This window comes from Podarcis liolepis, assembly GCF_965112155.1.
Source record: "Podarcis liolepis genome assembly, chromosome: 6".
NCBI classification, from domain to species: domain Eukaryota; kingdom Metazoa; phylum Chordata; class Lepidosauria; order Squamata; family Lacertidae; genus Podarcis; species Podarcis liolepis.
The window spans coordinates 68,248,731-68,265,390 of NC_139559.1; the positions used below are offsets into that span (position 1 = coordinate 68,248,731).

A 16,660-nucleotide genomic window follows, 5' to 3' on the forward strand; every position below is an offset into this window, starting at 1 on the left:
TATCTTTCAGAACTTTGAAGAAAAGATGACAACCGGGTCACTTTACCACTTCTTGGCCTTCCTTTGTGAAAAGATTAGGAAGGATGATGTCTTGACCTAGTTGTGTTCCATTGTCTGACCTACAGAGAACAGCAAAGATAGTAATTCCAACCCGGTGAAAGAGTGTGTGAACATCTCCTCCTGTACTCCCTAATCCTAGTTTCTTCTTTCCAGTACACATTGATATATGGCCAATGTTGTCAAGGATGCAACAGAGATACGTAAATGGCATCATCAAGATTTTGAGATGTGTTTGGTGGGTGCCATCTTGCTTTGCTGAGATTAGGTTTTAATTGTCTTTCCAAATTTCCTAGACATAATGTGTAACAGGCTTCCCTTTTTCCTTCCCTAGTAAACAGAAAACCTTTAAAGTGTTGTAAATCAGGGCACTGAAGGTCAAAGAATTAGCTTCTCTTGGGCTACCTATTGTTTACAAAAGACTGAAAGTTGGTTGCTCCTGTACCTAACTAATCTTTTTGTCTTTAAGTAATTCATGCACAAAAAAGCTCCTTAAACACCATTTTTGCTGTCCAAGGCAGGGTGTTTCTGAAGGAGACCATGCTATTTCCCAGAGCAAAGGATTTAAGTTTCCAGGGAGTTTTCCAGGCAGCTTTGGTTGCACTCTGAAATCCAATCTGCCTTTTGACTCTAGAGACTGTCTCCCTTCCCCATTATCATGACAGACTAGTGGTTTTTATTTTTATTTTATTTAAAAAAAAACACATGAAGAAAAGGTCTGAAGGGAAGTGAGCTATTTGCACAGAGAAGCCACTTACTATGAACTACATTTGCTGTTTGCTAAGAGGTAACCTAATATGGCTTTTCCTGCTGGTGTTTGTCTGTTTTGGGTTGGGTTGTTGTTGTTGAGTTACTCTGCCTCCTTATCTACAGCAATTATTGGGTCTGAAAGACAGGGCTGTCAGCAGCATCTTCAAACACAAGTGTGCTCTGGCTCCAGGTTGGTACCTCATCCTCACCACTATCACATGTCAAGTAGTTTTGCGCTACGGTGCCGAAGATGCATTATTTTGTTTGTTTATACTATTGCTTAAGAAGGGGGCATTTGTTTATACTATTGCTTAAGAAGTGTTGTTTGTGATGTACTAGATGATTATTTGGGGGAAGACCAGGAACCAAGGTATACATTAATATTTGCTGTTGAGAGTAGTGTGTGTGTGTAGATAGATTCAAGTAATCAAATAAATAATACAAAGATCTACACTACTAATTTTACCCAAAAGCTTTTGATTTTGATACAGATGCTTGTATACTAATTTATTTGGTGCTAACACAAGGGACGCATAATCCGATAAAGCCCCAACTGCTGACTTGCAGGTTTGCCTTTCCATACAATAGGCAGGAATCAAGATATACTTTGCTTCCAGCTTCCACATTCTGAATACTTTCTTTGACACAGGCATATTGGCTTGCTCTGTCCGTCAGCCGACAGCTGTTGCTGCTGCACCTACTTCTGTATTGTCCCAGACACATCCTCAAGCTACTTTCAAGTCATGCCAAACACCTAAATGGAATCTATGGTCAGGGAGAAGCCTGTTGTTTTCTCTGTCTTGTCAGCTGTTGCCCTCACCTCTCCCAAGTAAAGTGGTATTGAAACTCCTCTTGTGTTCCAAGTCCTTTCTGCCTTCCTACAAACCACAACCCAGTGAGGTGACATTTGACAGAGCACACAGGCCTGTCACTGTACAACACGAAGGCCCTCTATTCCTCTGCCCTCCTTCATATTGATGTGTGCAGCTAAGTAGTCCGTCTAAGCATTATGTTCAGGAAATCGAAAAAACCCATTAAAATCAAATCTCAGCAAATCTAAAAATCCTCTGAATGGTTTGGGAGTAATCAAAAGACTGGTTTAATTTCCCTTGCAGTCATTAATGTGCCTCAGCCATGCGCTCAAATTATTCTAATGGCTAGGTCAATTCGCACTGTACTCTCTGCGAAGTGTGTGAAATGTTTTCGGCAATTACTCTTCTGGGTTGCGACGGATAAAGAGTTAATCTGACTTTTCTGTCCTTCCGTGTTTGTGCACCTGTGCCTGAGCCCAGGTCAGTCCACCATTCTTAGCTGAATGGCTTGACAGGTTTACCTAACTGGGGAATAAACTCCCATTTCCTCTCCCCCGCCCCCCATCTCACCAAAAGGAAGGGAAAGTATTCTTTCAGCTATACATGGCAGACCATTTCTTTGCAGCCTCTATAGATTTTTCAGCATAGAAAGCTCTCCCCGCTCTGGGTGAAAGACTCTGCGATGTAACATGACTATTCCTTTGTGTCAGCTTCAGGAAACTCCTGCTGCAGCTGATGTGCCGCCACTAGATTAACTGGTGACGGATCTATTTTTTCCTTCTAGGTGCTTGGGCTTCTGCCAGGGAGAGAACTATGCTTTGTTTGTCTGCACTGAACTTCTTCCCCTTTGCCACTGAAAATGCCTTAGTGGCTGCCCTGCACTGAAACATCCTTTGTGTCATGATATGAATCGCTTTGGCCTTGTGCTGGTTCAGAACTTGTTGGCGGCATTTGCATGTTACAGGGAAGGAAGAACTCCCAAGTCCAGCATAGCAATTGTCTGTGTGATGAGCAGAGGGTCAGTATGGAATCATAGTATTGGAGGGGATTCCGAGGATAATCTAGTCCAACCCCCTGCAGTGTAGTCACAGGAACATTGAAAGCTGCTTTCTATAAGCCACCAGGCCATCAGTATTGTCTGCAATGACAGTGTAGTGGCTCTCCAGGTTTTGGAGAGGGTTCTGTATCCGCCCTACCCGGAGAGGCCAGCGGCTGAATCTACAGTGCAGATACTGTGCCACTGAGCCTACAGCCCTTCCCCTCTGCTGCCAGACCAGAACCCTAATTTTTTTTGTACCTGTTACTATAAAAATCCTGGTTTGATCTACTACGTCTCCTTGGACTGAACAGGTGACATGACTGGCTTCTGGTCTAGCCTCAGCTTTCTCTAGAAGCAACCCTCTCTTCCAGTGATAGCAAGGAACCTGACCCACCTGTGGTGGTCCTTTTCAGGGCTGGACAGGGTAGGTTGATGGTGAAAATTCATAACTTGTAGATTTAACTTGTAGGGGGTTATAGATCAAGAGTCGAGCATCCGCTGGCCGGGATTTGAGAGAGGAGACTCTTTGTCTCCTCCTTTATTACAGCCTTGTTCAAAATGATAGAGTTGCACACGCATGATCAGCCCTCTCATTTCCTGCCCCCCTTTTAAACCCCAAATTTATTGATGCATGAAGAATAATGATTATTATGCTTCAATACTAAAATAAAAATAAAAATCAGAATCGTAGATTCTGTGTGCCTAGCTTGCACACATGCAACCATCAGGCAAGAGAAACACACCGTTTCCCACCAATAAAGTGAAGGATGGGTTAAGTGCAGGAGATGTTATGATTGACAATGGAAAGATTGCTATGAAGCAGCTGGTGACCGCAATCCTAAGCATACTTACGGCGAATTAAATCACAGTGACATGTACTTCTAAATAACGTGGTTAGGAATGGAATGGGTTGTGGATTTCTTTTTCTTTCTTCTTCTTTTTTGATAAATAGGTTCCCCCCCCCCCCACTAGGAATAGTCCATAGGTCCCTTGCACTGGGATAGTCCAAAAAGGGGGGGAGAGCTTTATTGTCCTTTATATGCATCTGCCCAGATATTCTGTCTTTATGGCTTTCTCCCCTTTCCTTTGAAAATCTTGAAACAAGAGTTAGCAATTGCCAAAGCGGCCATGTCGGTTCATGGCTGCAAGGCTATCATTGCCTTACGTCCAGGGAACCACAGTCACTGGAAGTATAGTAGTCTTAATTTCTAATGATAGAACTGTTGCATGTGGCTGACTTGGGGACAGCAGCAGCAGCAGCACGGTGGATTTGGCAGAAGAATTATTTTTATTTCCCTCCTCTAGTTGCTTGCAGGGTACTTTTTTTCTTTTTTAAAGAGAAACTCTGGAGCTCACATTGTTGGCTTGACTCTGCTGTTCTTTGGCATGGCAGCGAGGAAAACAAGGGCCACCAGAGCTGTTTTGTCTGCGGACTACTTTGCAGACTTAGTTGTTTGCATTTGGGAGGTTGCTTTTGTAGGCTTAGCAGTAGATGTTTTGAAAGGGAGATTAAAGTTCCGAAAGATGTCTAGTGCTCTGCCTCCCTCTGTGCTGTAGAAAGCTGTTTGCTTCTCAGTGAAGGGAAAACAAATGGAAGCACATCAGTTTCGCCCTTTTCCAGCATGGCTCTCTTGGACAAAAACCTTCTGCACTAATGTGTGTGCAGTGCACTCCTGTTGTAGGAAAGAAGAATCTCATTTTGTTCAGTGGTTCCTTGGTTAATTTCTAAAGTCTGAGGCTCAAACCGGCATGAAAGTCCTTTACTCTAATCCCAAATGTTAATCTGTTTGTTTTACAATTAATTGGCTATAGAGAAGGGGATATTCTGCACATTCTCAGGGATGCTCTTTTCAGGCTTACCTGCCAGTAATATGCTGGCATGGCCTGACTGCTATTAAGCCCCAAGGCTTAAAAGCAGCAGCTTGCCTTAATGCTGCCAATGGCAAACGGTTTCCATCAAGACTTTGATGGATTGTTTTTGGCTCCCAGAAACCATGTCTCTGCAGAAGACATATTTTGGATTTGGCACTGCTGCTGGTCATAGGGGGGCAGGAGCTGCTTCAGCAAAAATGGATATTTTGATTGTATCGTTTCTGCCGCTTCTGCTTTCTGTCTGAGGGGGCGCAGAGCCATACATAATACAAAGGGTGGCACTAGTGATGCAAGTGGAAGGCAGGGAAACTGTGAAGGAGAGACCTCCTGCTTAGTTTCTTTTGGCAGCTGCCCGACTTCCTTGTATGAGTGTTTGGGGGTTTTCTTTTTCCCTCGCCTCGCAATGTTTTAACTTGAGACTTCATGGAAATCCACTTCCCTGACTTCACCACTTCTCACAGGACCGTGCCAGCATCATTAACAGTTCCTGCCTCAGTTGGAAGATGATCATTAAAACAATGTTATTTATTTTTTTAACTTGATGGTAGCCAGTTGTTGGTTCTTCCTGCATCCCTTGCCTGCTTTCTTATCAACAATAGTCTGATCTCTACGTATTGTTTCGAAAACGTTTTAGTGACGCGAACATGAGTTGATTTTTATTTATTTTTTCCCCATTTTCGTTTCTTTCCCCAGTTATGAAGATCAATGATGTAGACCACCCACTTGAATGACGCTGGACATTTATAACTGGAATCTTTAAGGAATAAAAAGAAGAAATACGTCGAGAAAGGGGGGTCAATAATGGTGGCTTCTGATTGCAGAATGAAAAGGTTTTGGCTACTTCTGATAGTCAGCTTCCTCCAGTGTACAGAAGGTAAGATAAATTCTCTTAAGTTAAAATCTTAAGTTTCTTGTGATGAGATGTGTCTGCTCATGTAAACCATGAGAGTCCAAAAGGACAACATAATTTATTGCAGAAAAGATACTCCTACCCTAGTGGGATACAACTTATTTTGGCATATGATGGTATATTTGTCAACTTCTGGAGCTTATTTTTTGGGCTGTATCCACATGTGATTGACCAATATGATTATACTTGATGTGTATATAATATTTTTCATTTTCATGGCGTATTGTTAGGTTAGGTGAAGCTATTTTTCCTGTGGCTTTTCCATTCCTTTCCCCCTCTCTTTATGAATACCTTTTAAAAATTAATTTTAAGTAAGTCATTATGTCCTTGAAATTATGTTTAAGAACATGACTAAAACAGCTTCCCAACTTTGCTTTAACTATTATTAAGCACCTGCTGCAAATTCTAAGTGGTCTCTTCTTTAAAAATGTAAATGATTAATTGATTCCTGACAATGGAATATGTTGTCTAGCAAGTGGAGTTCCGGGGTGACTGTCCTTGAGTGGCAGGTGGTTTATTTTTGGATTCCTCTTGTTGAGCCATCTCAAAACGCTGTCCTTGAAAACCAGCAAACTGCAAGTTACATAAACACAAGACATAGCAGCTTTAAATATGTATGATCCGATGGAAGAGAAAGTGCATTCGGGGCTATTGCTTTCTCACTTACTGGTCTTACTGACATCAGTGTGGCAAGTCGTTAGTGGAAAATCAGCACTGTACATGTCAGAACTGGGTAAAGTGTAATTGAAAGTGGGTCACCATCAACTTAAATCTCAGTGCTGTTTGAAAATTTATTTACCTACTGTTGGATGCAGTACCTAAGGCTACACTTAAATTAGAAAGAAAAGAACAAGTGTCTTCCCCACCCCCTCTTTTCGAATAAAATTGTCATGTTCATTTTCACTGGTGTCACAGACCTAGTCATTTGTGCTAGCATATTTCCTTTCAACACTAGCACAACAACCCCCTGGCACTGTTTCAGTGCCACGCTTGTGTAGCAGGTTGTCAGGATAGATAATCAAGCAAAGCTGCTGCCCAACCTCCATTCATTCCATATAAGCCCCATTGAAATGAATGGAGATTGCATGCCATTGAATTATACAGTGTATCTCCTTTATCTTAGTTCTAATTCATGAAAATCAGCTAAGAGTTCTTAGCAACAAACTAGCTAAGCTGCAACAGACATTTTGTTGTTGTGTTAAAAGAAACAACACGGGGCAATGGATCACAAGAGCTGGCTCTGGCAAAATCATGCTGCGGGGAAAACTGTGAAGCCAGCCAATGCCTCTACATAGCTCCATTCTTATTTCAGACATTGTAATACGTCGGTATATCATGATATTTAGCTGGTGATATTGTCATGATGTTGAAAACCAGATATCACCCAATTTAGGGTTAGGACCGCATTGTTAATGTAGCGAGTGAATGTAGCCACTGTTTTTATGTGTGGGATCTTATTACGATCTCTTCTGTTGGCATGGTAATAGTCACCCTTCATCCCAGCCCTTCTCTCCTGATAATGTTTTGGAAGGGAATTGAGGAGTTTCATATCTGTGAATGCTCCTGTGAGCCTAGCTGTGTAGCTGAGGTGTCAACCCCTGCAAACAGGGTAAAGGCACCGAACGCCAAGGATTGTGTTCCCAGCTCCCTCTTCCCTCCCACATGTTGAACAATAAAGACCACTGTTTACTTCCATGAATATCTTTCCGAAAGCTTTAAAACATTCTATATCTATTTAGTTTAATGTTGGCTCTGTGCTAAGACACGGCTCATGGGCTTGAATTGGAAAAAACAAGAAGTGTCGTGTAGGAACTCCAATTTAGATTTCACGCAGGGTAGACCTGCAATCTCTCTCAGGGGATATTGCCCTTTGAAAACCTGGTTTGCCTGACCAACTTTTAAGACTTCCCCCTGCCTCCCTACAGAGTTGTCGGTAGAGTGTCGAAGGCCAGCTCTGACCAAAAGCGCACTCTTCTCAGTTGCGGTTTCATTAGTTGGTAATTTGTGATTTGTCAGAGAATATTGTTATATACGTGTGCTCCAGCTGGCCTTTATGCCTTTAGTAGAGAATGAAATCTTTATTTTCCTGTGGAACTGCAGTTTACAAATGAGATGTGATGTACTATGCAGCCACCTTTACGAAGTAAAGAAGTTAAAAGCTAATGAGAAGCTTAGATGTCTACATGTAACCACTAGGTGCCCTGAGTAATTACTGCAATGCCTTTTTAAAAAAGAAGAAGCGGGGGTTGTTTTAGTGATAAGAAATTCCTGGGAAATACTGCAGAAGTATTGGGAACATTGAAAGCTTCCCTACTGCAAGGCATCATTTGGGCTATCCATTTAAAACAAAACCATGCCACTTTAAGCGGTCTTGTCTACCCCACCCATCGGAATTGCAGTTGGATAAGTGTGCCAAGAATTGCTAAGGAGACCCCCTATTCCCAGAGTGATTTAACAATCAATGTGTCTCCTCAGGGAACTCTGGGAATTTTTGCTCTTTAAAGGTTGCAGAGGTCTCCTAACAGCTCCCACCCTTAACAAACTACAGGATTCCCAGGATTATTTGGGGGAAGCCATGACTGCTTAAAGTGGCACGATAGTGCTTTAAAGATATAGTGCATATGGGGCTCAAATCAGGCAATCTGTCTCTAGACTCTTATCCAAGATAGAATCTTAGAATCAAAGAATTGTAGAGTTGGAAGGGCTGTTTAGTCCACCCCCCCTGCAACGCATGGATCCTTTGCCCAACGTAGGGCTTGAACCCACAACCCTGGGATTAAGAGTCTCCTGTTCTGCTGACTGAGCTGTCTGGGGATATTGACTATTCAAGCAAGTCCAGAAGACTTTCCCATCGTCTGCTATGTGATCTATTAACAGGAAATTCCAGGAACTCAGTGTTAGGAACCTCTGCATGGAAACCATGTGTGCATAGCACAGGTTTCGACACTTCCTTTTATTCTTTTACATCATAATAGGCTCCCTTACATTTCAGTGGATGCAGTTTACTTCCTTCCATTAAATGGAATGGAGAAGATGGTCTGCATATGGACAAGGGTAGCCAACTGGATGCCCTCTGAATCTTGCTGGACTACAGCTTCCTTCATCCCCAGACAACATGACCAGTGATCAAGGATAATTTGGGTGTGTATGTATGTATTCCAGCAGCATCTGGTGGGTGCTACATTGGCCCCTTGATCTCAAGGTGCTCATGTAGGTTCCTGATCTCAGAATAAATATCTGGATAGGGGTGATATGCTGTTAGATTTTTTACTTTAGAACTGTACAGTTGAAGGGGAAAATCACCCCTGTCTTTTATCAGCGATACTTTGATAAATATTTGAGCTCAGTACTGTAGATAAGATCGAGGAGAAGAAAGAAATGTCAAATAGCACTGTTTAACAAGCAATATTTCGAGGGGAGAACATCATCTGCATACATTAGGGATGGAAAAAGTGAAATGATGAATTCCCACCATTTCCAAGCTAATTTTCATTTCCATTTGTAGCATTTCAAATTCATGTTGTTCTCATCTCTTATTTTTCTTGCCTTTAGTTGCCAGCAGTTGCCAGAGGCAATTTTTGATGCTTCAGTACCGAATTGAATTCTTTAAAATAAAAAACCCAACATTTCTCACTTAAAAGAAAACTGGGAAAGAAATTGGGAAGAGTAGACGGAATGGAGCCACATTAATTACAAATTCTTAAAATAAATCAAATATTGTGGTTCTCTGTTCTGGAAAGGAATACTAATGTGGAGGTAGCTTCAAGCCAAAGCAGGGAAAATGAATCTTGCTTTATTGGATAGTCTTGCAAGTTCTGCTTAACAAAAAATGTAATAGACTCAGGTGTAGCTGTGCTGTACCAGGCAGAACTATATGTGGGAAAGCATCAGGAGCAAAGGTGAATGTGGGATTGAGTTGTATGGGGCAGGAGAAGAGGTTCCAAGATGAAGTTTATCACCCCACAGGCCCTTCTGAAGAATTGGGGTTTTGGACGTGTGGCAGTTGAGGTGTAAATGTGAGGCAGAAAGTGAGCACCGACTGTAGCAAGCCAGATGAGTTTTTTAGTTCCTGAAATCACCAAGGAACCCTGATATTAAAGCTTCTATATGGGTAAGGGACCTGAGCTGCTGTGGACTATAGGTGCAAGGCAGCTTCCTTGGCTGGTGTGGGGTGCCCTCCTTTGTCATATATAGGGATGGGAGATCTGATGCATCCCAGATCACTAAATAAAATTCTACTACAGGCTCGAATCCCCTTTGCACTTGTAGTTTTAATGGACAGAATGAAAAAATGAACCACTGTGGGGGCTATAAAGGCAGGTGCTGGTTCAGGAAAGGTAGTGATGTTTTCTGCATTATCATCTGTCAAGTCAACAGTCCATTTCACCATTTCTAAATTACTAGCTCTAAAAGCCCATGTTGCTATGAATAAAAATGGTGCTATATCCCCATTCCATTGTAATTGGGGTAGGCCTGGAGATAGCTTTTTATCAGTAGATGTGTGCTACATCCTTGGATGAGGAAGTTATTTAAGCTTCTCCAAATGGTAGGATGAGGAAGGACTCCAGTGGTTTCAGAGCCATTAATCCCATAGGTGTCTATAATATTAAGTGTCTGTAATGTTAAGGGAACCACAGTCCATACCACATTCATTACCACAGTAATGTTTTTACAAGTGGGGCCCACTGCATTTTTCAAGTGTAAGGAAGTGTGGTGTAACAGGAACAAACCTCCTAACTGGGTAAATGCCATCTGGATTCTCCTCAAGAAATGAGTAGCAATTCTGCATTCCCTGCATAAAAACCACGTCTCATCGAAATGCATTGGAGGCGCATACTCACTTAAAGCATGCTGTTCTTTGCTAATGTGTCCAGAAAAAGAAACCTAGGCATAACACGCTGTGTAGAAGATGGAAGAAAAACATAGCAAGAATCTACATCTGGTTCAGCTCCTGATAAAGCATTTGCCAGATACTGTTATAGAGGAGCTTCCTGACAGGGACATTGCAGTCTTGTTTCAGTTGTAAATAGATAATGGTGTCTGAAGATATAGGGGGAAAAGGAAACTACTCAAAAGTGAAGAAATAAAATAGAAGACGTTAATGTTCCATCTTCCTTAAAAGTTATTCCTTTTTTTTATTGGAGTAATATGAGCAGTTTTTGTTTTGAAAACCACAGCCAAGGTAATAAGTTACGTGAAGCAGCAAGTGCCTAACATTGCAATGAAAGAAAAGAAAACAATAAAATATGTGCTGTTCTAATTCACATTCAAGGTAATAAAGCTGATGGTAAAACTGAGACCCCAGTACACAAAGAAATGCTTGCTTTCCCACCTGCAGCTTCCCTTCCACTACCCCTTCACATCTGTGCACCAATTAGCTATAGTTGGCACCAATCGAATCATAGAATTGGAAGGGAATACGAGGGTCATTTAACCCAACCCAATCCAGAGGGACGCGGGTGGCGCTCTGGGTTAAACCACAGAGCCTAGGACTTGCCGATCAGAAGGTCGGCGGTTCGAATCTCCGCGACAAAGTGAGCTCCCGTTGCTCGGTCCCTGCTCCTGCCAACATAGCAGTTCAAAAGCACATCAAAGTGCAAGTAGATAAACAGGTACTGCTCTAGCGGGAAGGTAAACAGCATTTCTGTGTGCTGCTCTGGTTCACCAGAAACGGCTTAGTCATGCTGGGCACATGACCTGGAAGTGAGATGAGCGCCGCAACCCCAGAGTCGGTCACAACTGGACCTAATGGTCAGGGGTCCCTTTACCTTTATCCTGCAATCCAGCAATCTTTTGCCCAATGCGGGGCTCAAACCTATGCTCTACTGACTGAGCTATCTATGGTGGTTGCATACGGGAATGGAAAAATGAAAGTTCCCCACTGTATATGCTGTGGCCCTGATCAGATCAGGCTCATACTTACTTTTGAGTAGGGGGGGGCACACAATTGGCTCCAAGCAAGGTTTTTAACATAACATTTAAGGTTTTTAACATAACATGTAGTGTGACCTTCAGATGCAAAAGTGATGCATTAGCCATTATAAAACAAATGAAGGATGAGAGCTCATTTGACCTGCTATGGTCAAGATACTCCATTTTCTCTGGCTGAAACTATAAAGCAGAATGAGATGGCTGTGAGTAAAGTAACTTCCTTGGGTGATGTCAGCTGAAAATGGACAGCCATGGCCTTCACGTTTCTGCTCAAGCAGCTGCTTGTGTCTCTGCAGTGACATAATGCTTACTTCTTCATCCCATCCTTATACTACCCCACCTCAGGAGTGGCATGCATAGAGTTAATCCTGGTTTGTTTTCACAACAGCCTTGTGTGGTAAGTGCAGATATTTGCAGATGCTAATAATCAACCTGCAAATGGTATGAACTGATCTCAGTGCATAGCTTTCCATTTTGAAAGCATGCAGTGTGTGTGTTTCCTTTTGCAGCTTTCCTTCCTAGGAAGACATGGCCCTGCAAAAACTGGATATATGAAAGGAGAGGAAAAACAGTCTAGGCGGTGTAGAATAAGAGACAAACCTGACAACTTCAGTTTGTGAATTGCCATTTGTTGTGCTTCACTGAAGGAAGCATTGTTTAGGAACTTAACTAGGAAGTCTTTGCCTTTGGCAGTCAAGGTATATATTAATGCAACTTTGCTCATAATGTGAGTCAGGTAATTCTAAATCTTGAATTTCAGTGAGCTACATAGCTTCAGCTGTTCCTTGTTAGACACTCAGTTATAAACTTTGCTTAACACATTTGTGATAGTGGAAGCCATTTAACAGCTCTGGGTGCTCCATATACAAAGTATAAAAGGATGCTGAAAATTTTCCAACAAAGGGGGTTGAGGAATAGTTTGCTAGCGCTAGCCCATTTTTTTTTTTTATTTCTGTAGCCCTCTAAAGTAATGCTTCAATTTACTACTTTTCATTGTGATAACCTTGTTCAGTCACCTAAAGAATAGCTCCATGATCAGTCACTAGGATTAGATTGAATTGGCTTAGCTTTCTTGGTTAGACACAGTTGGTTAAAGGTATCTTTATTGCCATTTTTAGTCTGTAGTTGCATCTTGTTTTAAATTACCTGAAGATTCGAGGTTACATTTCAACCGCCTACGCATGGTTTGTGCCTAACAGCTCCTGTTTAAAAGGAGTGTACCCCAGTATGTATAGTGCATGAATATTTATATATATATTTTAAAAATAGTTGTGTGCAAAGTTGAAGTTTGTAACTTTCAAGGGAGGAGAATAGAAAGGAAATGAATAGACATAAATTTAAATTCAACAACAACAAAAACATAGGCAAATCTTACAGATAGCGTAACAAGCAATGTGTCTTTTAATGATTTAGTTGGGGAGGTAAACTTGAGACCTGTTTTCCAGATGGGTCCCTTGAACTGTTAAAAAAAAAGGAGAAATTAGTATTCCAGAAACTGGAATAATCCTGTTTCTGATTGAGCTGTAAGTTCTGTTGAAGGGATTTACTATAGTATCTTGTAAATGAGTTTATGAGAAGGATTCAGGACAGAATGCAAGGAACTCTAGCTTAAAGTCACAAAACTTTGAGAGTAAATAATAAGTGAATAAGTCAGAATTGTAGCATAACCCTTGAGGAACAGATGAACTTAATGCAAGTCACATATATCATGTTATGACTGTTGTTGCTTGCTAGGGCATAGTTACTTTATTTTTTTTACAATATCATACAGTATTTGTTGTCTACTACTGTATAAAACCATTTGTGGAATTTGTGAAGCTTCAAACATTATGCATGTTATGTACTGAAGTTCTCACCCTGGGCCAGCAGGGGGATACTGTAGATAGTTATGCAAATGAAGGATTGAAAGTGACATTCAGTGAATGGATAGTTTATATGCAAATGAAGGATCGAAAGTGACGTTCAATGATTGGATAGTTTTAGAAAGTTGCTACAGTTACGTTGTTCTGGAGCTCTATATAAGCAGGCCGACTGAGCTCTTCAGTTCAGTTCTGTTGTGGCCTCTGAATAAAGAAGAGCTGTTTGAAGAATCGCTGTGCCGTCTGATATGTTCACCCACAACTTAACACTGCATAGCTCTTGCCACAATAAATCTAGTAGTTTTTAGAGGTGGGTGGCGCTGTGGTCTAAACCACAGAGCCTAGGGCTTGCCGATCAGAAGGTCGGTGGTTCGAATCCCCACGATGGGGTGAGCTCCCATTGCTCGGTCCCTGCTCCTGCCAACCTAGTAGTTTGAAAGCATGCCAAAGTGCAAGTAGATAAATAGGTACCGCTCCGGTGGGAAGGTAAACGGTGTTTCCGTGTGCTGCTCTCATTCGCCAGAAGCAGTTTAGTCATGCTGGCCACATGACCCGGAAGCTGTACACCGGCTCTCTCGGCCAATAAAGCGAGATGAGCGCCGCAACCGCAGAGTCGTCCGTGACTGGACCTAACGGTCAGGGGTCCCTTTACCTTTTAACTTTTGTTAAAACAGATGAACAGACTAGTCCTTCTTGTGCATAGAATGGGGCTGAGTGGCTGTATCTCTGCCCCCACTGCTGAGGTTTTATGGTGCTGCACAACTCATTTCAGAAATCCTTTTCTTTTTTTGGATCGACATCTGCTGGGATCTGTCTACATCTGGGTTTCAGAATGTGGCAAAAGCCTACATGAGTAGAGGAGTGGCCCAACATTCCATTTATACTCACGGAATCATAGAATTGTAGAGTTTGAAGAAAACTTAAGGGTCATCTAGTTCACATCTGGTCCAACCCCCTGCAATTACATATGAAAATGGGTTGGTTTGTTTCTCCATTACACAAGGAGAAGTGGTTAGAACACTGCTTTGTTTTAGAATTTTGGAATGCTCATGGTGTTTGTTGGGTTGAGGAATGAGGAATTAATATCATCAGAGCTGTTTTCCTTCTCGCTTCTGTACCTTCTTAGGAAGCGTTAGTTTATCCCCCAGTAAAATCCGAGCGTGGCAGATTCATTGAATGGCAAGGTGTTTTTGACCTTTAGAATGCTATGATGTCAAACACAGTATAATGAACTTGCTTGCTTTTCTTACATTTATCACCTGATTTTGTTTTTGAAACCTTTTGTTAGCAGTTTACCAAATGGGAGTAACATAACAATAATTATATATATATATATATAATATTATGCTTTCGTAGATTTTCACGGGTACAGGAATGCAGGTTTTGGTGTCTTCGGGTGTCTTCCCGTGTAAGAGTTGGGGTGTCTAGGCGACGTTTCGACGAGGTCTCACTCGTCATCTTCAGGCTGGTGCTTTCGGCTTCTTGTTACTGGAACAGAGCAGGATCTCAGTGTTTGAGTTCCTATAAATACTGTTGAGGGGGTGTGGTGTATAGCCTCCAACGTTCTGGGCAGAGAGGAAGTTCCCAGGTTAGTGTGCCTTTTCTTCTTTTGTTCCTTAATTACTTGAGGGATATCTTGAGTGATTTCTTGAGTGATATTCTGAGTACCACTTAGGTGGGTCATTAGGTGTGGATTAGTTGCTAAAGCTTTCGTGTCTTGACCTCTTGAGCTTGTGAAGAGTTTTTCTGAGAAGATGGCTGTACTGCACTTAGTTGTGCTCTGGCTTGGCTTCGTGTATAGGGGCGAGCTGTGGTTTTGTGCCCTGTGCCAGCCAGATCTGTGTAGGGATTGCAGGGGGGTGCAGCATCCGGAGGTGCCACTATGGTTTGGCTACTGGATGGTGTCTGTAATTTATCTGTGGAGAGGGTCTGGGTTTGGGTCTGGTGTGGTTGATTGGTGATGGCGTTCTGTGTGCCTCTGGTTCTGGTGTCGGTTTTTGTGGGGAGGGCTAATTTCCAGATGTCTGGCAGGCGGGACGTGTCGTCACGCTTGTTCATGTTGTGAGGGTGTTTCTCTATCTCGATGGCTTCCATGATTATTCTCTTGTGGTGATGTTCCATGTTAAAGAGCAATTTGGAATCTGCAAAATTAATTTCGTGTCCTGTTTCTTTCATGTGTTGGAAAAGAGAGGAAGTTTTTTCTTCTTTTTTGACGGCATTCTTGTGTTCTGCGATACGTGCATTTATTCGTCTGTTTGTTTGTCCAATGTACGTGGCTGGGCAGACTTTGCAGGGTATTTCATAGACCCCTTGGTTTTCCAACTGGATTTTATCTTTGGGGTTTCTGAGGATATTGGCTATTTTTTGGTTGGTGCAAAAGGCTGTTTTGATATTGTGTTTATGGAGGATTTTGCTAATTTTATCTGTAGTGCCCTTGATATAAGGAAGGAGGGCCATGCCATTGTTTTCTTCTGTGTCTTGGTTTTTTGGGGGTGTTTCTTTTTGGATTAGCTTCGTAACCCTGTTTTGCTGGTATCCATTGGCGATTAACACATTTGAGAGATTCTGTAACTCAGTTGTCAAGTGGTCTTTGTCAGCCAGGCGTTTGGTTCTGGAGATGAGAGTCTTGGCTACGGAGTTTATTTGTGCAGGGTGGTGGTGTGATTGTGCATGTAAGTAGCGGTTGGTGTGTGTTTTTTTCCGGTAGATAGTGTGTCCTAGGGAGCCATCAGGTTTTTTGTAGATTAGGACGTCAAGGAAGGGAAGTTGGTTGTTGGCTTCTATTTCCATAGTGAATTGTATTTTGGGGTGTAGGCTGTTGAGATGTGTGAGGAAGCTATCTAGTTTTTCTTTCCCGTGTGGCCAAATTACAAAGGTGTCGTCAACATATCTGAGCCAAAGTTTGGGTTTGTGTTCTGACTTGTCTAAAGCATTGGTTTCAAAGTGTTCCATGTACAAATTTGCGATGACCGGTGAGAGGGGTGATCCCATAGGTGCTCCTTCTATCTGTTTGTATCTTTGTCCATTGTGGATGAAGTACGTGTTGGTTAGGCAGTGGTTGGTCAGGTCCAGGATGTATTCGGGGGGATTGTATTTGTTTTGAATGGCTGTCAAGGCTTCATTAATGGGCACTTGTGTGAAGAGAGATACAACATCGAAGCTCACAAGTAGGTCATCGGGATGTAGGTTTTGTTTCTTTATTGTTTCTATGAACTGGAAGGAGTTTGTAACGTGTGAAGCGATGGATTCTGCATAGGGCTGAAGTTGCTTAGCGAGAAATTTAGCGAGATTTTGTAGAGGTGAGCCTATGGAGCTGACTATTGGTCTGAGTGGTGTTCCTTCTTTGTGTATCTTGGGGAGACCGTAGAGTTTGGGGCATCTGGATGATTTTTCTCTGGGGATGATTCTTAGCTGGATTTCTTCACTGATA

At 42.1% G+C, this 16,660-nt stretch overlaps 1 protein-coding gene across 32 annotated transcripts in view; it reads left to right on the plus strand.

Moving 5' to 3' along the window:
* The window catches only part of ADGRL2 (adhesion G protein-coupled receptor L2), a 355,922-nt gene that overhangs the window by 192,615 nt on the left and 146,647 nt on the right, over positions 1–16,660 (plus strand). For all 32 annotated transcript variants that reach the window (XM_083510610.1, XM_083510614.1, XM_083510624.1 and 29 more), the window contains one exon: positions 5,224–5,404. In XM_083510610.1, the coding sequence (XP_083366736.1) occupies positions 5,332–5,404 (73 nt within the window). In that variant the 5' untranslated portion in view covers positions 5,224–5,331. The remainder of the gene's footprint in view (positions 1–5,223; positions 5,405–16,660) is intronic.